This window comes from Rattus norvegicus, chromosome X (assembly GCF_036323735.1).
Source record: "Rattus norvegicus strain BN/NHsdMcwi chromosome X, GRCr8, whole genome shotgun sequence".
Lineage (NCBI taxonomy): Eukaryota > Metazoa > Chordata > Mammalia > Rodentia > Muridae > Rattus > Rattus norvegicus.
Genome location: NC_086039.1, coordinates 24,925,220 through 24,950,485, shown reverse-complemented (window position 1 = coordinate 24,950,485; position 25,266 = coordinate 24,925,220). Strand labels below are relative to the sequence as shown.

Here is a 25,266-nt window from a genome sequence, read left to right as displayed (position 1 = left end):
CGTCCATCCCCTCCCCAACACCACCTCTGCTGCTGCCTCTGGCTGTGGACCTGCACCTCTTCTCCATCCTCGCCAGGCCCGGAGAGTGGGGTTAGCCTGGATGAGAGTGTGCCCCTAACCTGAGGCCCTCCCAGGCCATGGCTCATGTGTTCCCAGGGAGGAGTCCAGGACCCTGAGCATCTGCTAGAAGCTTGGCAGAGGCCCCGCTGGGACCGTGTCTTCTGAGGACAAAAGGCTGCGGCCAGCAGGCAGACTGGGTGGGGGGTGGGGGGGGTGGGGGAACCGGTAGCTAAGCAGGCAGAACAGTAGCGGAGCCAGCGCTGGCCCCCTCCCAGACTGGCGGTGGCATGAAGATGGGGGTGGGAGTGTGTAGTGGGAGAAGCACCTACCAGGACCCCCACCTGCCCACTACTTGGGCATCCCAAAGCTGTGTGCTGCCCACCTGGTGTTCCCCAAAATCTCCAGCTCTACCAAGTGCACCCCTCTGGCACCTGCTTCTCTTGCTGCCAGCGATTTAGACCAACCAGGCTGTATCCACGGCAACAGAAGCAGGAGTGTCACTGGCTGCCAGATCACTGAGGGTCCCACAATGTGGCCTGGGCTGTGGTTTATCCGGGATGACACAGAGTGAGCCTCCTTCCTGAATTCCAAGACAGTCCTGCTAAGAAAACCCAGGTAAGTAGTCAGCATTCTTCCATGAAGGAGCTAAGGGAGGAGGGGGGCTGGGACTTCTGTCTCTCCATATATTTCAGTCTCTATCACTGTCATGCTTCCTGTCTCTCTGTTAGTCTCTGCTTCATCACTGACTAGGACAACACTCAACTCCCAAGACTGCTTATCTTTCCCCATCTTCTTTAATCCTGAATGTCCCAGAAGAAAGGGAACCACCACCTGTTTCCCCACCCCCAACCCCTCACCGGGTCTGTTTCTATCATTATGGTCACGTTATGTGCTAGCTGTGGAAGGGGTACCTGAGAGCCCATTGAACCGTGTTCTCACAATGCCTGCAGCTTCCGTCCCCCTCCTTCTCCAGGTTCCTTAGCTTGTTTGTTCTCTCTCTCTCTTTCTCTCTCTCTCTCTCTCTCTCTCTCTCTCTCTCTCTCTCTCTCTCTCTCTCTCTCTCCCCCCCCCCCCGTGTGTGTGTGTGTGTGTGTCTGTCTGTCTATGTCTGTAAGAGAGACAGAGACAGAGAACCTGGGCACCAAGCAGGTGGGTAGATTTGACGAGGAAGCTGCTCCTAGTGCAGACCACCCCTCATTCCTTCCTTTATTCTTTTCCCAGTCTCTACCTACAGGTAACATACTTTTGCTCACTCACCCTGGAAGATGTGTCCCAGCTAGTGGGAGGAAGCTGCTATAGGAATAGAGGAAGGTAAGGTGGGGGTAGGGAACACATTCAGGCCCTGGGCTCTGAGAGCGCTTTAACCAATCCCCATGACAATAAACTGGGGACAGGAATAACATAGTGGTCCCCACACGGTGGGCCCTGGCTTCTATCACATGGCTCTCTGTTTCTGTTTCAGATACCCATATTGTGTTTGGGACCTCCAGATCTATGACACAGTAGCCAGAGGTCCCTGTATCTGGAGGTGCAGGAAAACCTGGTATATGGAGAACATGGATTCTACTAGGGACACGGCTCCTAACTACTAGCTCGCAACTTTAGTGGAGGCATGTCACTTGTTGAACCTTGATTTTCCCATTTGTCAAAGAGACTGGTAACCCTTTCTTCACGGATGTATGCAGGGATTAAATAAATTGGTGCATGCAAACAATTAAATGTGTTTATAGGATGGTGCTGAGCAGTGGTCAGGGTCACTATTATGTTGCTGGTTGTTCATGATTAGCATTGCTATGGATGAGGGGAAGGATTAGCACCTTTTCTCCAGGGTCTCAGCAGAAATCTAGGGAAGCCAGCAGGTGGGAGGAAGGAAGGTGGGAAGTAGAGGGAAGCAGAAAAGCTTTATGTTATTCCTTCTCATTTGTAAAGAATGATACTTAGTTGTGGGCAGTCATCCCTACCCTACTCAGGGTTTTTCCATATACTTCCCCTTCTTTGTGTACACAGACACAGACACACAGACACACACACAGACACACACACACACACACACACACACACACACACACACCAGACTGGGAGCCAGCAGAGGCCTGGCTTACAGCCTGCAGAATTCCTGGCCCTGGTATGTGTCCCTCTGTTGAGGGGAAATTAGCAAGAGTTTGGCTTGTGGTCAGTGGTTGGCAGGGACTGGAGACAAGGCTGAAGCTTTTGAGATTATAGGGCTTTCAGTAGAGCTGGGGTGTGGTCCATGCAGTAGCCTGATCTGTAGCAGAGTTTGCCCATCTAGACCCTGGGCTGGGGAGAATAGGGTTTCCTAGCTGGTTTCTAGGTGTGGAGATGTGGTAGAATACCAAGGGGTTGGGAATCAGCAGAGGAGCCAAAGGAGGGGAGAGATTGAAACCAGATTTCCTCTGAGGGACAGGGAGGGCTGGACCCTTTAGACATGAGTAGACTTTCCTGAAGAAGCATTTGATGTGGAAAGGAGAGGAACTAGCCTGTTGCCCAGGGGCATCTCAAGCTAAAACAAGGCATATATATATAGATATACATGAAGCCAAATGACTGCACGTCTAGTCTCTGTGTACATGTCTCATCACTGCACTGTAGGTGGATATGAGTTTATATGTGTGTGAACAGGCTATGATGGCATATGGGATTATGTGGGTGTCTGAATAGGTTTGTGTCTGTACTGGAGGGCACGGCTTTGCATGTCTTCCTTGGGGAGTAAATGGTCATGTTTGATTCTGACCCAAGTACTTGTGTGTTTCTCTGAGCCTGTATTAGGCCTGTTGAGTGTGTGTGGTGTGTGTGCGTGTGTGCGTGTGCATGCGTGCAATGTCTAGTTGGTGCTGATTGTGTATATTCCTGTTTTTCCATGTGTGCCTTTCAGTGTGCATTCATCTAATTTGTGTGAGTGTAAAAATAGATACATGTGTCCCATGCACATAGGAGAATGTATTTGTGTGTGAACATGCCTATATGTGTTGTAGGTGTATCTCATATATTTGTGTGAACAGGCCTATGTGTAAAAGTCTGTATAGATTCTTTAGCATTTTTCATTATATGTCTGCATGTGCATGTTTGAGTGTCTACTGTCTCTAAACAAGCCTTTGTGTTCATATCTATTTAAAGAAATGTAAGTATAAATAGACACATGGAGATAAGAGAAGAGTATATGAATGAAAAATATTTTTTGTGTGCACAGACTGTGGCGTTTACAACAGTGTGCATTTTATTCGGCCACAAGGCTGTGTGCATAGGTGAATGGGTACATTTGTAGTTTGTTGTAAGTGCATATCTGATTATGGTATGCATGAGTGTTGCAGGATACTTGGGCGCATGTGTCTCAGTATGTGTTTTATTTGAATTTTTGAGTGTGACTGTGTATTTGAATGTCTTGAGTGACTGTGCATATATATGCTAGTATTTGCTAATACCTGACTTGCATATATTCAGGTGAACATATCTGTACATAGGCATGTGTTGTGAAACACAGTTAAGGGTATATTTTTTGAATAAGCCTGTGGGTATGCCCATCTGAATACACAAAAGTGTGAAGTACCAGTTTGCACAGTTTTTATTTGCATTTGTATGTTTGTATTTATCTTGGTTTGGTCTAAAGCATATATTATAGAATAATGTATTTAAATCTATGTGCATGCCACTCTTAATTCACAAGTACATTTATGTGTGTATGCATTTATTTAAGATGTCTTTGCATGTATGTATGTGATGTGTGGGTCAAATTTTCTTATGCAGATCAACAAGTGCGCATGCAAGAATACATGAGTGTACTTCTATATGTGCATGTGTTGAAATATGCCCTTATGTTCTATTCCAATGTACATATAAGTTACTCTTCTTTCATTTATGTGGCTTCTCAGAATGGGTGTGTGAATGTAACAGTGTATATATACTTGACTGTGATTGTGTGCTTTGTGAGTATCTGCGTTTCCATATTTAATTGTATACCTATAAGAATGAATTAAAGTATGTACAAACTATAAGCATGTGTACATGACCAGATGTGTATACAAGTCTATGTTAGAATATCTGCATATGTATACTTCATCTCATTTATAAGCATTTGCATATTTGGGTACAGATATGTGTGAACACGCCTATACAGATATGTATGCGTCCGTGTGTGTTTGTATGTGTGTCTGTGTATGAATATACTTCTGTGGTTATGTTTGATGATTTATGTATACACACTTGGGAGCTTCCTCTTCTGTACCCATATTTCTTTATCATCTCTTTAGATATGATACATATATTTTTACATATCTCTGTAGATATGTAAAAATACTTTTTCTACCCGTGTCCCCACTTGTGTTTGTGAGTGAATGCATGTCATTCATGAGTATATCATGTGAATATAGCCTATTTTAAAGAGTAAATGGATGTACTTGTGACTAAGTCCAATGGAAATGTGCCTGTGTGTGAATAAATAAAGGTATTTGTGCATCTGCCTATCGGATATGAGATTTGGCCTTGGTCTTGTGCAGCTGACCTCTACACAAACTTCCTACCCAAATACACCCAGCTTTCATTTCGTCCATACAATATGCATGCACCCACACTCTGCACTGTAGTCTCCACATGTTCACCAATGACCACTGGAGCCTGTGATAAAACTTTGAAAGATAAAAATCTTCCTTTCTTTCTTACCACTGGCAAAGGCATGGGGCAGGAGGGCATCATAATAGTGCCTAGGGTTACTAAGAACTTTGGTTGGAGTGTGTGTGTGTGTGTGTGTGTGTGTGTGTGTGTGTGTGTGTGTGTGTGTAAGAGAAAGACAAAGGACAAAGTGACAGATAATATGAGAAAGTAGGTATGTACATCTGGACATTTCACAGAGAGTATCCAAATTACGCCACCGGGCAGAAATGTAGGTGTTAATAAATATGTATAAGTGAAAGTATATCTTAGAAAAATAGTAGGTATGAGCAGGGCATGAATATGAGAAGTGTGTATATGTAAGAGATTATATTATTTCTACATGGTGTGTGCATGTGAGATGATTGTGTATACTAGGGAGGGAAGGATTCTTTTAAACACAAAGACACACACACACATCCCACCCAAATATTTTCAACTGTCCACAAACAATCTGTGTATGCCTCTACACAAACCTACCACCCAAACACACCCATGCTTTCTTCTCCTCCACACCATATGGATATACCCAACCCACACTCTGCACAGTACTTCCCACACAAATGTACATTCTTCATACACACCATCCAGTTTACATCAGTGGACTTGGTGGGCATGAGAGTGTGTGTATTGGGATTATACCTGAGAGAAAGTGTATGGGTATAGTCTGGCTGTGTGTGAGACCATGTGTGGGCGCATTTGGAATAGAATGGATTCGAATGTAGGTGTGTTTGAATAGTAAGCAGGTTAAAGCATGGATATACTTAGGTGGCAAAGTGGCAAAGTGTATGTACATGTGTGAGAGAGAGAGACAGATAGACAGACACAAGACAAACAAACAGAAAGTATTAACACACATAGTTCTCTGAATCATGTTAGGTTAGAATCTGGGTGATATGCCAATGTGTGCCTCTGGGTACACCAATTTGGCTTTGGAAACTGAATATATCTAGGTGGTGTGTCTTAGTGCAGTGCTTTGAGAGGATACACGTATCACTTTGGGTGTGTTTTGAGAGTGTGCATTTGAAAGAGATCATAGGTACACCTAAGACAGGTATGAGTGCTCCACGTTGGGATGAAGATACTTTTAAGAGTATCTAAATACTGTAAGTAAGAGTGTGGGCATGCTGTGTTGGAGATTGTATAAGTGTGACTTTAATTGGATAGAGTGACTGTAAGTGTAAGCATATTTGATGTGCATATATATGAGAATGGATTATATAAATGGGAAGTGTATGAAAGTGTGGGTGTATTGGTGTTGGGTATATGTGAGAAAGTGGATGTATCTGAGTGGTGCGTGTGAGAATGTGGGTATATCTAACTAGGATATGTGGAATCTTCTGGATGGATGGGGAAGAGAAAAATCTAAGTGGTATGTGTGAGGAAACGTATGTTTGTGTGAGATGACTGAATCTAGCATGTGTGCAGGTATATCTGGATAGTGTGTGGTTCTGTGTATTTCGGTTGGGAAGGTATCTAACATGGATTCACGTAGCTATTTTATAGGTGCTGTATTTAGATGTTTTGTGTATTCAATAGTGTGGTCATTTATGAGTAGAGTTTGTGATGGTGACCACATATGTATATATTTTCTTGGGCATATATATTTCTACTAAAATGTCTGTAATGTGAACTTGTCCATAACTTGGTATGAATGACCATTTGTACCTAAGTGCATTAGTAAATTGGAACTGGCTTATGCATTCACATGCTTGAAATTATATATGTATATAATTTCAAATTTATTTTTGAGGTGAATATATTTCTAAATGTGAATAAGTTGAGTCTGCAAGTTCTCTAGAGACAACCTTTGGGTTTACTGTTTATTAGCTGTGTGATTTGGGTAAATCACATAACCTAAACAAAGCCCCAGTCTCTTGTCTGCAAAATGGAGGAAATAAAACTAGCTATCTTGCAACATTAGCATTAGGATAGGATGAGTTAATACACTAAGAGTGCATAGAACAATGCCTAGCACATAATGAACCCTCTCACGAGGAATTACTTATTACAGGTAACAACAGTATATTAACTGTTTTTGTCATCTGTGTATACCTGTTACAATTATCCCTGTCCACTGCAAAAGAGGTTTTCACATGCATATTTCCCTCTTTGTATGTTCTTAGCCTCTTTTTCTGTAAGAGTGTCTTTGTACGTGAAAATTTGTTAATAGTTGTAAAGTATCTCAATGTTCATATAGAAACACAGATATGTGAGAAAGAATTGCTCAAGGGTAAATAGAAGGACATTGAGCCCTTTGTGTATATTTGGTAGTATACACTTCATATGTGAACATGATTCTGTGTATACACATGCTGGTGTATGTTTATTTGACTATGGAACTAGATTTACAATTGTCCGTATCTACATGTGTGCGTGTGAGTCTCTCTGTTCTGCCTGTAAATTTCAGAAGGCTGATATTCCTTTATATGTGATGAATGCAGTGGAAACATTTGTGTGGTGTGGGTTTGTGTCTAAAACATGTGGGCATGTATTAGAATGTGTGCATCTGTGTTGTTCAGTGAGGGTGGAATGTGTGAATCAGTGTGTGTGCATCTGAAGATTTGTGTTTATGTATTTCCAAGCCTCGGTGGTGATGTGGCTTTGAGATGCATGAGTCTGGATTGTTTCATCTGCTTGATTGCCTCTCTGTGCAGCTGTGAGCCTGAGGAAGATGCCTGCAAGTAAAGCCAATGCTGTGTGCAAATGACTGTGTACCATGGCATATTTGTGAGAGTGGCTTCTTATAAAATACCAGGTTTGGGGGCCAATGACATGGCTCAGTGGGCAAAGTTGACTGCCATTAAGGCAGGCCACCTGAGTTCAGTAACTGGGACCCACATGGTAGAAAGAGGGAACTCCAAAAGTTGTTCTGTGACTTCTGCATGTGTACATGGAGTACATATGAACACACATAGATAAATATTCCTTACAATAAAAATTAAATGTAGTAGTTTCAATGTTGTAGTGTAAGAGCCGGTGTGAAGCAGAAAAGGTCTGGATCGTGAGCAAGATTTGAGCTGTGTAAATGTCAATGCTTGTGCCTGCATGAGCAGGAGTGTGTCTGAACGTGTAAGTCCGTGCAGTTAGGCTTATGTGTGTGCACATTTCCAAGTGCCCTTTTGATGGTGAATGTGTCTTTGCCTATCCCTATGTTATATCTGGATGCTGTATGTCCTTGAGTGATTTGCTGTTGAACGGATACCAGATCGCATTCACATTTTCTTTGTGTAGAAGAGAGAGACAGAGACAGAGACAGAGACAGAGACAGAGACAGAGAGAGATTTATCAGCTGGTTTAACTCTGTATGTGAATGCAGATTTCAATGTCCATGTGCCCATATACACATAATATACACCTTTAATCCCAGTGCTTTGGATTTATCAGTGTGTGTGTGTGTGTGTGTGTGTGTGTGTGTGTGTGTGTGTGTGTGTGTCTGTGTGTGTGTGTGTGTCTGTGTCTGTGTCTGTGTCTGTGTCTGTGTGTATATGCAATGTGACAAGATGTGAGTGTTTTAGGACCTTCACACAACTCAACATCCAGAGAAAGTAAAATCCATATGGCACACTTCAGTAAACTAAAGACTATTTAGAGGTACAGGAGTTTGATAAACAGACATTCCCAACATTTTCTTCATCTTATACATTTATAAGAAGAAACTGCAAAGTTTTAGGGGATTTATTAAGTATTGAATTTGTATACAGCTTTCGAATAAAGTCTTTTTGCAGATTATTTCATGACAAACTAGATTGCTCCTCTCAATGCATAACATCTGCTTTGCCTCCCTCCCTCCCTCCCTCCCTCCCTCCCTCCCTCTCTTCCTCTCTCCCTTCCTTCCTTCCTTTCTTTCTTTTTTTTTTATGAAACAGTGTCTTACTAGCCCACAGCTCACTGTGTTACCCAGGCTGGCTTCAAACTTGCTGCTTCTTAGCAGGACGTTGTGGAGTACACCTTTAACCCCAGTGCTTTCGAAGCAGAGACATGCGGATCTCTGTATTTTAGCTCTGCCTGCTCTACATAGTAAGTTCCAATATAGCCAGAGTCGCATGGTGAAACCCTGTCTCAAAAAAGCAAACAAAAGTAAATAAAAACATGCTTCTTCCTCCCAAATGTGTTTACAGGGATGCGCCACGCCTAGGTCAGAGTGTAATTTTTTTTTTTTTTGAGACAGGTCTCAATATTTAGTTTTGGCCAACCTGAGGCTAGCTATGTAGACCAGGCTGGCCTCGAAATCATAGAGATCTACCTGCCTTACCCTCCTGAGTGCTGGGACTAAAGGCATGCACCACCAAGCTCAGCTCAGAGTATAGCTTTACTCACTGATGGAAATACATAATGGTCATGTCATCAATGGCTACTTTCTGTGAGCCTTTGGTCATGACTACCATGACTTCTGATATTATCAATCCATTCTTTTTTGTGCTCATTTTTATCTGGATTCAGTAAATCAGTTTGGTAATTGTATTTCTTGGTGAAAACTACAAACGACAGCAACAAAAAGCATCAAGTAACAACAGACAGTTTTGGCACATATAAACTTCTACATGGCCTGCCACTTAATCTTGGGAGCCATGTATAAGGTAACCGAGGAGTTGGCTCGGGCACATTTGCCCTAATTTCCTCATAATTCACTTGAATGTATAAAACACAGCTATATGATTCTACAGATCAACAAAGCCCATTTCAAAAAAGAAAGAAAGAAAAAGGAAGGAAGACTTGCCATGCAAGCATGAAGACCCAAGTTCAAATACTCAGAGCCTTCTTGAACCCAGATGCAGCAGTGAGCATATCTAATCATGCACTTACACGAGATGGGAAGTGGACATGGGAAAACTCCGCAGAAGTTTTGGGGCCAGCTAGCAATGGCATAGACAGTAACAAACAATAAAGACCTCGCTCAAAGTGGAAAGCAAGGACTGACACATAGGATAGTCCTCTAACCTCCACACATGTGTGCCCACACTGCACATACACACACAGATGCACATAAAAGTCTTGTAATAGGTGCGCATGAATTATGAATCTAACAGATAATTATCATTTGAAGTATCTTAAAATTATGATGAAACATTGCCTCTAAGTAGACATAGACTTGGCTCTATACATATTCTATCATTCCTATTGCAACACCAAGTAGACATCACTCCAGAAGCCATACTTAACCTCCATTTTCCGAACTTGGGGTTTTACTGTGAATCTATAAGCCATGTCAATGCTGTCTACTTTGATGTTTGAGTGTCTTCAAATACAGTACTGGGCATGTAGCTTAGCTGGCATAGTGCTCACCTAGCATGCACGAAGTCCTGAGTTCAATCCCCAGCAGCCCATAAGACAGGTGTAGTAAGTAGTACCTGTCTATAACCTCAGCACTGGGGAAGTGGAGACAAGAGGATCAGAAGTTCAAGGTTATCCTCATTTACATAGAGTGTTCAAGAATGAGCTAGGCTACATAACACCCTGATGCATAAAAGAAAAATATGGCTATTGGTTTTATGTAATTCTATCCCCATATGTTAAAAGGGGGATATGTTGAAGCCAGTTGAATATCAAATCTGCAAAAGAATCAGACACAAAGAAGTAATTTGAATGCTTTTAGCTTATAATACTTTTTAAAAATTAATGTTTATTTATGTTTTTATTTGGTAAAAGGACTGGTGGTTCACATATGCCACTAAATACATGTGGAAGTCACAGGACAACTTTCAGGAGTTCATTCTCTCAACCACGTGGGTCCCAGGAATCAAAATTAGGTCTTCAGACTTGACAGAAGTCACCTTTTCCTTCTGAGCCATATCTTACTACCACTCCTGATATTTTTTATAAAATTCCTACACACTTAGATTTGAAACAGAAAAAATATATGTCTGATTTCAATTCTTCACACGAAACTAAAAGATACATGGAAACTGTGTTGCACTTGGTTAAATTCATCATTTAGTCAGTTCATCATGTATTGTAGAAATTAGACTTACCAAGTTTTACAAGTGACTCTGGTGTTACCAAAACCAGCTTGTCATCACAACAGTAGCATCCAGTCTCGTCTACATACAGAGCTCCAGGCCAGTCAAAGATATATAATGGGACCCTGTCTCTAAACAAAACAAAAACCAGTACCATCAATCCATAGACCTATGCAATTTCCATATTTCAAGTTATGCGTGAGTAAATTTCTTAGTTTATTTTCTACTAATTGCATTTCTCTTCAAGGTCTCTGATTGGTACTGCAGACTAAGCATATATGGACGATATCTATAAGTCAGTATATAGTAAATTCCTTTCAGTTCAACAGTTTTTTTTAAGCTAGTGCCACATCTGACCTGATAGCAGTGTGTCTTCTAATAGCAATAATTAAAACTGCCCCTTTGCTTATTCTCTTAACCTCATCCATCCCAAATATATTGTGGACAATTTCCCTGCAGAATGCTAGCAGTAAGATTTTGCTTAGCTTTTCTTGTTAAGTTTGCAACCCTATCACTAACTGACTGAGCTCTGTATAAGAATAGTCTAATTATCATAAAATATTATGGTTCCTTACTTCGGACTTCCAAGTGCTTTAAAATATTTATTTTAGATGTATTTTATGTATTCTTAGTGTATGCGCGTACGTGTGTGTGTGTGTGTGTGTGTGTGTGTGTGTGTGTGTGTGTGTGTGTGTGTGTGTGTGTGTTATGTGCATACCTGGTGCCCGCAAGGGTAGTACAGTGTCAGATCTCTCTCTCAGAACTGGAGTTAGAGATGGATGTGAACAATAACGTGGGAGCTGAAAACCAAACCCAGGTTCTCCCCAAGAGCAACAAGGTTCATAACCTCTGTGCCTTCTTTCCAGCCCTGTGCTTTCTTTTTTTAAACTCAGAGTTCACTCGTGCTACCAGTATGAGCCCCAAGTGCTTTTTTACATCTGAATTTTAGATGCTGTGGTGGTACAGTCCTATAATTCCAGTAGTCAGGAAGCTGAGGCGGGGAGGATTATTAGGAGTTTATCGACACTTGAGGCTATGTAGTGAATATGGTGGTTATGAGGTCATCCATGGCTAACTAGACCTTGTTTTTTTAAAAAAAAAAAATCCAAATGAATCTCTCTCTCTCTGTCTCTGTCTCTGTCTCTGTCTCTCTCTGTCTCTCTCTCTCTCTCTCTCTCTCTCTCTCTCTCTGTCTCTCTCTCTCTCTCTTTCCTTCCACCTTTCCTCTTTTCCTACCTCTCTCACGAACTCCCCCAGGCCCCCTACATGGTAAGCCAGCACTCTACCTACCATTAAGCTTCATGCCCAGTTCCTATATCTTTTTATTGAAGGGTATAACAATGTGTGGCTTCTGAAACTGAATTTTCACTGCATTCTTTGGAAAGAAACACTGAGACAAAAAAATCATAAAATCCCAGACTGACCTTTGATAAATCAATTCAATTAAACTATTACCTTGGTTTGTTTTCTATTGTTGTGTTAAGTACCATGACCAAAAGCAACTTGGGGAGGATAACGTTTATTTCAGCTGACAGCTCACAGTACATCATGAAGGGAAATTGGGGCAGAAACTCAAGGCAAGAGCCTTCAGGCAGAAACTGAAGCAGAACCATGGAGTAACACTCCTTATTGGCTTGTTCCTCAGTCAGCTTACTTACATAACCCAGGACCAGTAGCCCAGGGATAGCACCACCCACATCAACCATGAATCAAGAAAATATCCCCTACAGACTTGCATACAGGCCAATCTATGGAGATATTTTCACAGTTAAGGTTCCCTCTTCCCAAATGACCCTAGCTGTGTCAAGTTAACAAAAAGCTAACCAGCACGGCTATTGTATAGCCTCATTAATTTATCAACAAATATTTTCACCTTAAACTACAAGGACATAAATGTGGAATCCACCAAGAATCAGATTTGGCTAAGTTTTAATAGTGGATGCCAATAGTGAGTAAATCAATAAATAGACTGAGAAATAATAAAAAAAATATTATGATATTTACAGATTACAAAACTGAGGGTTAAGAGAAGTGGATAGGGGGGTTGGGGATTTGGCTCAATGGTAGAGCGCTTGCCTATGGAAGCGCAAGGTCCTGAGTTCGGTCCCCAGCCCCGGGGGAAAAAAAAAGAGAAGTGGATAGGGTTATAGACAGAAAAAAAATTAGCCTCTGGATGTATAGTGGAATATCTGGGCATTGAATTCACCAAGGTTCATTGTGGTGCTCCATCTTGCATTTTAATGTTTGAAATAACTAGGATAAAGAGTTCTTTTTATAAAAAAATTACAGTCAAGGAAATTAACTGAATGATTATACTCTCTTTAGAAACACCAAATACAATAATACAATGCATAATCAGAAATCGGAAATGCTCCACAATCTGAATTTTTTTAATGCTAACATTGATGCTACAAGTGGTAGGTCTCCCCCTCGTCTTGTGACAGGCAAAAGTTAGACATGCTAAAATATTGCATGAAATCATCTTTATGCTATGTGTAAGATACATACAATATACAAATGAACTGCATGTTTGGATTTAGATCTCATCCCCAAGATGATGCACTATATCTAGACAAATATTCCAGAATCTGAAAAAGTCCAGTATCTAACGTACCTCTACTCCTGAGCGTTTTTGGATGAGAGATAATAAGCAAGCTGTAGTCTGTAGCAATAATCATACAACACTCACCCTCCGCCCTCCTCATCCCTTTCCTCCCCCTGTGAGCATATGCATTCTACACAAAAGTAGCACCACTAAGCCACACCCCAACTTTTCTATTTTTGTAGGTGAGGAAAAGTAAGAAGAATAAAATTTAAAAACAGATTAAAAAAAACAAAAATGCAAACCACCATACATATAGATATAGGCCAAACCAAAAATCTCACTTATGATAAACAAGGGGAAGATAATAATCAAGCTGTCTGGGATGTTTTAATATGAAGCTATTGAAAAGCAGTGTACTTCTTGCCACAGCCTCCTGTGCCTGTCTTTACTCAAGCTTCCTGGTGTGGCAAGTACCCTAGCAGCCAGGTCACTTCTCTACTCATATTTCCCCGTATACCTGCAGGGGTTAGCTGACTGCTGCACATGAGCAGATTTTTATTATTTCTGTTGCTGGATATGTATAATGTGTGTAAAAGCAAATTAGTATGTTTACACACATTTGTCCATATGCAATGTCTATTTATAGTCCAATATCTGCACATCCAAGTGAATTTTTGTCTGTCTGATTGCACTTGCATATTGCAAAAGTATATGTGAGAGTATGAGCCTCTCTGTTCTTTTGCAGATATGTTAGAGCTATTACACTTCCATATATCAGTGGGAGTTTATATATTAATAGACAGGTACATTTATGTGCCAGCATGTAGATATCTATATTGCCGGGGGTGCTTAATCTATGTGAGGGGAAGTAAGTTGGTTTCTTTGTGGTAAAGGATACTCGTATATATGAGCAATCTTTACTTGCCTGCAAAAATATCTGTAGGTATCTCAGGGGGATTCTGTGTATACATAACCAAGAAGCATGTTTCAAGTGTTTGTGAATTTGACGATGTGAGTGATATTTAATATAACAGTGTTTGTATATGTGATGATGCTCTGAAATTTTCACCTATGTGGGAGTATTTAAGCAATCAGATATATCAGCTCAGTGGTTATATAGAAGTCTCTGTGTAAAATGACAGTAGGTTTGAGTGAGTGAGTGTGTGTGTGTGTGTGTGTGTGTGTGTGTGTGTGTGTGTGTGATGTGTATTAGGAGAATGCTAAGGGAAGGCAGAGTTGTAAACCATTACATATGTGTATGTGAGACAGGGTCTACACTGATGACCAATTCTCGGCCCTCACTTCACGTGCCTTTTATGTAACAAACTCGTTACATAAAATTTGTCCTTTACTATCTGGAAATGGAGTTTGTAGATAATACATTTCTGTACATGTCATTTCCAAAGAAGTCCATACTGTACCTACGTAATGTACATATTGTATTAACTATAATACAAATAAGAAATTATTTATCATAATTTTTATTTAGATGTATAAATGTTTGGATATGGCACTTCAGGAGATTCAAAAAATAATTGGAGACTTAGAATAAACGTAGTTTACAAGAGAAGTCAGGCTCACAAAGGACAGGAAAATGATAAGCAGAGGCTTCGTATTGACATTTTACAAACTAATGAACTTCACTGAAAAGCAAAATACAATCTCCTCTTGATTCATAGGACAGCCACATCCCTGGGTAATTCCTGGTATGCTGAAACTAGATGAAGAAAAAAATCTCATCTTAATATAAAAAGATTCTAGGGGGACTGAAGAGATGGCTCAGCGGTTAAGAACACTGACTGCTCTTCCAGAGGTCCTGAGTTCAAATCCCAGCGACCACATGGTGGCTCACAACCATCTGTAATAAGACTGTTCTGGTGTGTCTGAAGACAGCTACAGTGAACTTATATATAATCAATAAGTCTTTAAAAAAGGATTCTAGGCTCGGCTAATTATGAGCTCAAAATCGTAGGAGTTGCAGGTCATATGTTAGTAATGTCAGAAGACCCCACATATCACTAAGTGATGAACTCTCTCCCTCCCTCCCTCCCTCCCTCCCTCCCTCCCTCCCTCCCTCCCTCCCTCTTTCCCCCTCTCCCTTCCTATAGATTTCCAAAATGTCCTCTAGGGGGCAGTAATGCCTTTGTAAAGGACAAAGCCCTGGTACCAAGAACTACCTCATCTGTGCCTGCTCACCTCTGGTGCATTGTGTGTGTGTGTGTGTCGAGATATATATAATCTTGACTGTCCATGAGTTTGGGAAAGCCTGTGAGTGTGTAGGTCTATCCACAAAGGTGTCTAGACACAAGCAGGTATTTTCTGTGCACACACATTTATCCTTTGGCTCAACTGGGCCTCAGCTACAACTGCCAGACTGTGCTTAAGCACCCCCAACCTCATTAATACAGCCTCTTCAAGCTTCCTAGGCAATACCAGGGCTTTGTTTGCTTGCTATGTTGGGGTTTTTGTTGTTTTGTTTTGTTTTTTGTTTTGTTTGTGTTTGAGGGAGATTGGATTTAATTTTAATGTTTGTTTTCACTGAGCTCCATATTATTTACCTTTCAGTCTAGTATGTCTCCCTCTCTACATGTTTGTGTGCTTCGTCTCTGTCTACATATTTCTCACTGCCTCCCATCTCTACCCAATCTTCTACATCAGGGTTCCATAAATTTTTTTGTACTTATGACCCCTTTCACCTAAGAAATTTTGTATGCAACCCCAGATGTATAGTTATATAAAGGAAGTATACAATCAAACATTTACTATTAACAAGCTTATATTGAAACAATTCTCAGACATGCATATAATTTTACTATTCAAGACAAAAGTAAATTTGCATGCTGAGATAGATGTGCTTTTTTACATAAATAATTAAATATTATCTGAATATTTGATACTGAAACATATAAGGCATCTTCAATGTTTTTAAGAGTTGACTGGCATTTTGATTTTATAGCTGTCAATGCTAAGAACCTCACTTCACTTAAACACATAGTACAAAATGGCAGAAGTACAATTAGGGACATTTCAAAGTTTGATGGAAATTCTGTCCTATTTACAAGCCAAAACTCATCTAATGGTTTTTTATGACACTCAAACCAATAACTCAAATGGCAAATTTTTTATTTTTTTAATTGTTTTGGCAGGTGTTTGAGACAGGGTCTCTCTTTGTAAGCTCTGGCTGCCCTGCAATTTTCTCTATAGACCAGGCTGCCCTCAAATTCACAGAGATCCATCTGAAATGGCATTTTTTTAAATCAGATATTCTAATACAATACAGTATAGTGGCATGCTATTTTGATACTTACATGACGGTAGGAAAGTATTAAAGGTTTTAATTTTCTGCATTTAAACCATTTGTTTTATAAGAGAAAAACAATTGTATGTACAACAAAAACACTGCAATTCATAGCATACATTATTGTCAAGTCTTCACTGGGGCATTTCAGGTACAATTTATTGTCATTGGGCTGTATAGTGGCATGTACAGTGCAAAATGTTCGTGTTGTATGCTCAGAGCCATGGCTTCAGTAACGTTGCACCTACAATGTAGCATGAACAACTGCTGTCAGAAACATGTGGGATTCATCACACTTATGATTTTTAATTAAGTTTTGGTCATTACATATCCAGAAATTGAACCCTCCATATTCAGTTATGCAACCCCATAGGTTAGTAATTCATTCAGTTACAAACAATGGTTTAAGGAGCTGTGTTCTAGACAGTTGAATGGTTGGTTGGTTGGCTGGTTGGTTGGTTGGTTGGTTGGTTGGTTGGTTGGTTGGTTTTTCCTGTGGCTTTCCTTCTCTACCTTTTCTGTCTCCTCTCTTGCCCATTCACTGTTGCTCTGTTATCTGTCTCTTATAAGTCTCTCTTCCTCCCCTCTTTTTTCCATTTCTGTCTCTTCCCCTGTCCTTTTTCTGTTTTTTCTGTCTTTCCTTCTCCTATGTCACCATCTAGATGCCTGTCACATGAATGTCTTTCTTTGTCACTCCCTGTGTATCTATCACTTACAATCAATCTGTCTCTATGCCTAATCTTTACCCCTTGTCTCCCCTTAAGGCGAAGGTGTAATGTGTGTGTGTGTGTGTGTGTGTGTGTGTGTGTGTGTGTGTGTGTGTGTGTGTGTGTGTGTGCGTGTCTTCAGTTATACATGATGGACAACTGTCTGCAGCCCTGGAAAGGGTGGGAGACATCAAGTCTTGAGGGACTGAAAGAGATCTATCTTCCTTTCTCTCTAACTCCTGCCCTAGCACCTTCTTTTTCTAAGTAGGGCATTGGCTATGAGATTGATTGGTACTGTTAAAAAAAATTCCTGCTTTTCCTGCTTTTAGGTGACAGGCCAGATTGTTTTGAGCTAGAAACAATGCAAAGGGGACAACTTTACTAAGGAGTTGGCAAGAAGGCATCTGATTCAAGACCCATCTCCCTAACCTAGCCTTCAGTTCATACTCTAATGGTAACCCTGGGCCTCTCCAGTTCCATGTGGCCTGGCCCAGCTCCCTTCCCTCTAGGAAATGCTGTCACACAACAGGCACTTTCCTACTCCTAATGCTATTCTTTCGGCAAATCCAGGATGAATACTTTCATGGAGCCCTCTGCACTCACAGTTCAGTCTAGTTCTACAGCCAATTAACTTGGCATCTTTTCAGCAGGAACCTACTTTGTGCATGTTACTGACCTTTAGAGGGGAGGGTACCTACCTACACTGCCCTTGTGGGGCTTCTGTTCTAATAGGATGAGGCAAGTAATAATCTAAATTTGAAGAGTAAATGATATAATTAGAAGACAGAGATTCTCGTAAGAAAGGAAAGTGGCATGGAGATATTATGACCTCTTTACCTGGATTAATAATGAAGCCTCACTAATCTCCCTACATCTACCTTTATGGAACATGCCCTGTTTTCACAGCAACAAGTAGAATCTTATTCACCCCTGAACCAGAATCACATCTTATCTTTGTTCAAAAGCCTCCCAAGTAATTCTGAATCAAAGTCCTCACTATGGCCTCTATGCTACGTTCTCGCCAACCCTCTGACTGACCTCACCTCCGAACACTTGCCTCTTGCTCAATATACCACCCACCATGACTTCCTTGCTCCTTCCCTGTGTGCCATGAATAGCTCCATCTCAGAGCCTTTGTCCTGTTTTTTTTACCTGCCTAGAGTTCTAGTCTCCCAAACAGCCAATGAACTTACATCCTCACCTTTTTGCTTAGATGACTCCTCCTTTGTCAACCCTTCCTTATCCACCTCATCAACAACTGCAATACCTTCCTCACCTCTAGCACTTTAAATCCTCTTCCCCTACTTTACAATTATATTTTACACTATTGTCATCAGCTGATATACCAACTTCACCTATGTCTCTCTGGTTACCTAGAATGTCGATTATAACAAGAGTAGGAATCTTTTGGGTTGATGTTTTGGGTTTTTTTGTTTGGTTGGTTTGGGGGGTTTGTTTTGTTTTTGTTTTTGTTTTTCAAGACAGGGTTTCTCTGTGAAGCCCTGGGTGTCCTGGAACTCTATCTGCAACCCAGGCTGGCCTCGAACTCAGGGTTCCACTGCCTCTGCCTCTGCCTCTGCCTCTGCCTCTGCCTCTGCCTCTGCCTCTGCCTCTGCCTCTGCCTCTGCCTCTGCCTCTGCCTCTGCCTCTGCCTCTGCCTCTGCCTCTGCCTCTCTGCTTCTGCCTCTCTGCCTCTCTCTCTGCCTCTGCCTCTCTGCCTCTCTGCTTCTGCCTCTCTGCCTCTCTGCCTCTGTCTCTGCCTCTGCCTCTCTGCCTCTCTGCCTCTCTGCCTCTCTGCCTCTGCCTCTGTCTCTGCCTCTGCCTCTCTGCCTCTCTGCCTCGCCTCTCTGCCTCTGCTTCTGCCTCTGCCTCTGCCTCTCTGCCTCTGCCTCTGCCTCTGCCTCTGCCTCTCTCTCTGCCTCTCTGCCTCTCTGCCTCTCTGCCTCTGCCTCTGCCTCTGCCTCTGCCTCTCTGCCTCTCTGCCTCTGCCTCTGCCTCTGCCTCTCTGCCTCTCTGCTTCTGCCTCTCTGCCTCTGCCTCTGCCTCCGCCTCTGCCTCTCTGCCTCTCTGCCTCTCTGCCTCTCTGCCTCTCTGCCTCTCTGCCTCTGCCTCTGCCTCTCTGCCTCTCTGCCTCTCTGCCTCTCTGCCTCTCTGCCTCTGCTTCTGCCTCTGCCTCTGCCTCTCTGCCTCTCTGCCTCTCTGCCTCTCTGCCTCCGCTTCTGCCTCTGCCTCTGCCTCTGCCTCTCTGCCTCTCTGCCTCTCTGCCTCTGCTTCTGCCTCTGCCTCTGCCTCTGCCTCTCTGCCTCTCTGCCTCTCTGCCTCTCTGCCTCCCAAGTGCTAGAGTAGCAATCCTTTATTTGTTTGATTCACAACTGTATTCCCAGAGCATAAAACAGTACATGACTAAAATTCAAGAAATATTGTTCAATGGACCAGCACAAACATACCTATATTTGTATGTTCATACAGAATCCTAAATTAACACAAAATAAAGCCAGAGGCTCCATCATAATCCACATGCCTACAATATTTGGTCTTCTGTGACTTCACTTCCTACCACTGTATCTCTGAAATATACCATTTAACAAGGTTGATCTTCTCATTGCTCACAGAGCATGATGCACATATTCCCAACTATGAATAAGGATATATTTCTGGGCATGGTGGCATAGAGCTGCAATCCTCAGACATGGGAGTCTGAGACAGGATGATCCCAATTCAAAGCCTGCCTGGGCTGGGAAAAAATGTTCATAGCCAACCTGGTCAACTTCACAAGATCTTATTACAAAATTAAAAGGTTTAAAAGTAAATTTTAAAGAATGTTTAGAGATATAGCTCATTGGATGGCCTGAGACCCTAAATTCAATCCCCAGTATGGCAGAAAGAAAGAAAGAAAGAAAGAAAGAAAGAAAGAAAGAAAGAAAGAAAAGAAAGGAAAAGAAAAAAGTAAGCGAGGAAGGGAATAGGAGAGAGAAAAAGACAGACATCTAATGAGTGATTGCCAATAGTGTAACAAAACAAAACATGAAGTACAATAGAAGTGCATAAGTATATTACAATTAGGACAAATAGTGCATAAAACTTGTAGTTGAGGGGAGTGTGTGTGTGTGTGTGTGACACACATAATTGTACTGGATTATGGGTAGCAATAAAAATGCTTGACTACAACCTTAGGGCTTGTAAAAGGGAATCAGAGTTGTACCAACATGTACAACCCCACAGACCCATGAGTGGAGGAAGAAAGGAATCCGAGGACCTTAGGAGACATAAAGCACTTATACCCAGCAAGGAGGGGAGGGGCAGGAGTAGCTGGGGAGTCAATGGAAAGGGCTCAGACACACTAACCTGCCCTCTCTGTTTCTTTCTCGTCTGTTTCTCCCTCCCCTTATTCTGATCCATCCCTTCCACTTCAGTGTTGTTTTCTATCCATTTACACCCTTGTTTCCATTTTTCAATCTCATTTACCACTCTGTCTCTGCATTTTTCTGTCTCCTACCCTCATCTCTGTCTCTCTGTCTGTATCTCCCTCCATTGTTCCCATTTGCAGGTGTAGCTCAGCAAGAAAACTGATGGAGTCCGCCAGGGCCCATCAAATACTGAACTGGCCGATCCCCTAGGGTTAGGGGTAGCCCTTACCCCTCAGTATGGCCAACACCACCGGAGAGCCCGAAGAGGTGAGCGGCGCACTGTCCCTGCCATCAGCATCGGCTTATGTGAAGCTGGTGCTGCTGGGACTGATCATGTGTGTAAGCCTGGCAGGCAATGCCATCTTGTCCCTGCTGGTGCTCAAGGAGCGTGCCCTGCACAAGGCTCCTTACTACTTTCTGCTGGACCTGTGCCTAGCCGATGGCATACGCTCTGCCATCTGCTTCCCCTTTGTACTGGCTTCTGTGCGCCATGGCTCCTCGTGGACCTTCAGTGCACTCAGCTGTAAGATTGTGGCCTTTATGGCTGTGCTCTTTTGCTTCCATGCGGCCTTCATGCTGTTCTGCATCAGCGTCACCCGCTACATGGCCATCGCCCACCACCGCTTCTATGCCAAGCGCATGACACTCTGGACATGCGCAGCTGTCATCTGCATGGCCTGGACCTTGTCTGTGGCCATGGCTTTCCCACCTGTCTTTGATGTGGGCACCTACAAGTTTATCCGAGAGGAGGACCAGTGCATCTTTGAGCATCGCTACTTCAAAGCAAATGACACTCTGGGCTTTATGCTTATGTTGGCTGTGCTCATGGCAGCCACACATGCTGTCTATGGCAAGCTGCTACTCTTCGAGTATCGTCACCGCAAGATGAAGCCAGTGCAGATGGTGCCCGCCATCAGCCAAAACTGGACATTCCATGGCCCTGGGGCTACCGGCCAGGCTGCTGCCAACTGGATCGCTGGCTTTGGCCGTGGGCCCATGCCACCAACTCTGCTGGGTATCCGGCAGAATGGGCATGCAGCTAGCCGGCGGCTACTGGGCATGGACGAGGTCAAGGGTGAAAAGCAGCTGGGCCGAATGTTCTACGCGATTACACTGCTCTTCCTGCTCCTCTGGTCACCATACATTGTGGCCTGCTACTGGCGAGTGTTTGTGAAAGCCTGCGCTGTGCCCCACCGCTACCTGGCCACTGCTGTTTGGATGAGCTTCGCCCAGGCTGCTGTCAACCCAATCGTCTGCTTCCTGCTTAACAAGGACCTCAAGAAGTGCCTGAGGACTCATGCCCCTTGCTGGGGCACAGGAGGTGCCCCAGCTCCCAGAGAACCCTACTGTGTCATGTGAAGCAAGCCAGTAGGTGATAGGCAGGGGGAAAGTCATGATCACCATACTGGGGCCAACAGGGGAAGGGTGGGACCCATACAGAAGCCTTTTTTTTTTTTTTTTGAGCTTCAGTCCAGGCTCTCAAACTATCCATAACTGAGGCATTTTGCCAACACCTCGCTAGGGTTGGAAACGGGGTGAAGAACTGGAAAAGAGGCATTTCTAGTTTTGTGGGGCGTGTCCCGCAGCCTCTCCACTTCTACAATCTCCTTTTCCCATGCCTTCCCTTCCTTCCCTTCCCTTTCCCTTTCCCTTCTCCTATCTTTCTAAAATAACAATTCAGTAAATGAAAACAAACTGAAAATGCAGGGTTTTTAATAATAACAGCTGAGGAAACAGGCTTTCTTGCTTAAAATGTCCCCCCTTTTGACACTGTCAAGAAATGGGAAATTTCTACTGTAAAATAGATTCCCAGAGATCTTATTGCCCCCTGGGCTCCCATTTACCCTCCCCTTCTAAATCCTTTAGCAAGACTTGGATGTTTAGGAAATATTGACTTAAGTCTTCAGACAAGAGGGACCAAATAGGGTGCTGTATTCCTTGGGAGCAAGGATGTTTAAATTGCTATGTTGTGTGCAATGTTGTTTTTGGCTAACCTTGATCCAAAGCCCGATCTCCAACCCCTCCCTACCATGTCCATACTTTGAAGGTGTTTCTTGAGGCTCTGTTTGAGAAGACAAGAGCATACAAAGAAGGGCCTCCATGATGTGCCCAGGCTAGATGAAGTGCAGAATGAGAGATGTGCTCCTCAACCAAAATATACCAAACTTAGCTACATTCACTCAAGCTTCCTCTTGACTCCCCTAACCTTTCCACCTAGGAATATATATCCACTTTAGTCCCCACTAGGGATGATGTGGGTATATGCTGACAGGAAAAGTCATCCATGGAAGTATAGGGAGATAGTTGAACTCTCCAGAGGAGCTAGAGTCCAGACTGTGAGGTCAGAGCTAAATTCAACCCCACAACTGTCTCTTGGGTTCACACTACTCCCCCCAAAGTGAAAATTTCTTTGGGGGCCTTGGTCACCAATAGTTATCCAGACTTCAAGGCACTGTGGATTTGAATCCATTCCTGCTTGACCTCTTCTTTTTGTCCCTTCCTAACTTCACAGTCCTTGAGCCCCTCCTTGGTTGGGCCCCAAGCATCGTTCCCAGAAGTTTTTCTTTCTCCATCCACTCCTACCAATGTCCAAAGTGGAGCAGACTACACCCAAATTGCAAAGCTGGAAGGTCTCAAGCCTTTTCTCCATGGACAGAGACCAACTTCAAGGCCAGTTCTATAGACTGGTGAACCAAGTTGGAATTCTTTGCCTAAGTTTGGGACAGTGGTGTCTCCATCCCTTTTCCTTCCTTATAAGCTCCTGTCAGAAACTCCACCTCTACCCCAAGATAGGCACTGAACTGAGGAAGTCTTGACCCAAAAGCAATGAAGGGGGCACTCTAGGCAGAAGAGATATTGTGACCCTGGTTGTGGAGTGGCCCTGGAAAAGCGAGCCAGAGGAGCTAAGAGGCTGGGAACATGTGTTTGGGGTGGGGCTATTCTCTCAGTGATGATGATAGGAATGCCTTTCTGAGGGCTGGGGTGCAAAGACCAAGGTGGGAGGGCAAATAGGGTAGACTCGGGAGGGTTTTCCTCCATTTCCCTTTTCTAACTGCCTGGATTCATCATTGGATTTTGTAAATGGAAAAAGTGAAATGAACAATGTTATATTGGATGTTCTCTCTCTCTCTCTCTCTCTCTCTCTCTCTCTCTCTCTCTCTCTGTGTGTGTGTGTGTGTGTGTGTGTGTACGTGTGTGTGCCCACGCACACACATGCGCCCCTGCACACATCTTTGTCTATGTCTTCTATCTGTGTATGATCACGTGGGGAGGTATGATTGAATGAGATAGTGTGTGTCTGTGTGACTTTGTGTGGGTAAGAACCCCTGAGGAAAACTTGCCTAGTGCACAGATGTGAGCAAATACATATATGTGAAGAAATAAAGTACAACACACACACACACACACACACACACACACACTGGAGAGGAGACAAAACTTAGTATGTGCCTGCAGCAGGAAATAGAGTGCTTAGGAGATGGAACCTGAAATTTTTTATGTATGTATGTGTCAAGAGAGTCAACTCCCATCTCATAAGGTTGTCTTCCCTTGGCCCAGCTTCTGAGCACCAGGTAAGGAGAGAATACTTTAGAACTCCATCTCTTCCCAGTGTCTGGAGATTCAGTCCTCACCCAAAATTCAAACAAGGTATTTCTTAAATTGGACCATCATGGAAATAGGAACTGGGAATGGAGGAGGAGTCAAACATGAAGGTAATGGGGTTAAGAAATGGCCCCCTGCAATGTAATGGCTTTTAGAGGAACTGCTCAGCCTAAACTGGAAGTTCTTCTTAAGGTTCCACTGTATACAGCTGGGACTTTGTTCAGCTTTGACTAAATTCAGAAGGAAAGATGGCATAAAAAAAAAAAAGCCCGAGTCTAGGGGTCTACCCAACTGGCCTACTCCCTAGGCACTCAATTAATTTACTATTTATTTATTTATTCCTTCAGGTGCACAGAATTGAACTGACCCTATTCCTCAGTTCTTAGCATACTATATCATCATTGGTCCATGCAAGGTCCTGTTATTATTTTGCTTTGTCCCCTTCATCACCCATCCCTGATCCCATCCTTCCCAATCCCACATAGGCACCACTCTTATGTACTTAATGTGTGTCCTTCCAAACCACCGTTCATGTGTTTATTTACTTATGTGTATCTGTGGAAAATATATGATATTGATGTGTTTTAATTTACATAAACAGTATTGTACTATAAATCTTGTTCTGTTTCTTTTTTCACTCAACATTCTGTTTTTGCAAAATCCAGCCATGTTGCTATACATAGATCAAATTCATTCGAGTGGTTCATCTAAAACATATATCACATTTTATCCATTCTCCTGGTGATGGATTCTGAGGTTCCTTCCCTCTGCTACTACAGCAAGGCTGCAATGGGCAATTATCTCCTCTCCATAGGAACATCTAATTTAGAGGAAACAAGCTCAGAGAGGGGCAGTGATTTGGCTAGGGTCACAGTGGAAGTCACCTGCTATGTGGATTCTAGAACCAAAGCCAAAACTCCACCATCGTGCCTCATCAAAGACCAGCCATCTCTGATTACAAATAAAATATAATATTAGGGTAAAATTAACAGCAGTATTCATTTAGGAAAGGCTGGGAGGAGAA

At 42.7% G+C, this 25,266-nt stretch overlaps 1 protein-coding gene across 1 annotated transcript; it reads left to right on the top strand.

Annotated features, from left to right (window-relative positions):
* On the top strand, positions 1-24,852 carry Gpr173 (G-protein coupled receptor 173). The gene is given in 4 exon segments (NM_022255.2): positions 1-675; positions 1,282-1,371; positions 1,523-1,670; positions 20,780-24,852. A coding segment is annotated over 1 exon segment (1,122 nt). The 5' UTR covers positions 1-675; positions 1,282-1,371; positions 1,523-1,670; positions 20,780-20,876; the 3' UTR covers positions 21,999-24,852.
* Positions 24,853-25,266: the final 414 nt, after the last annotated feature.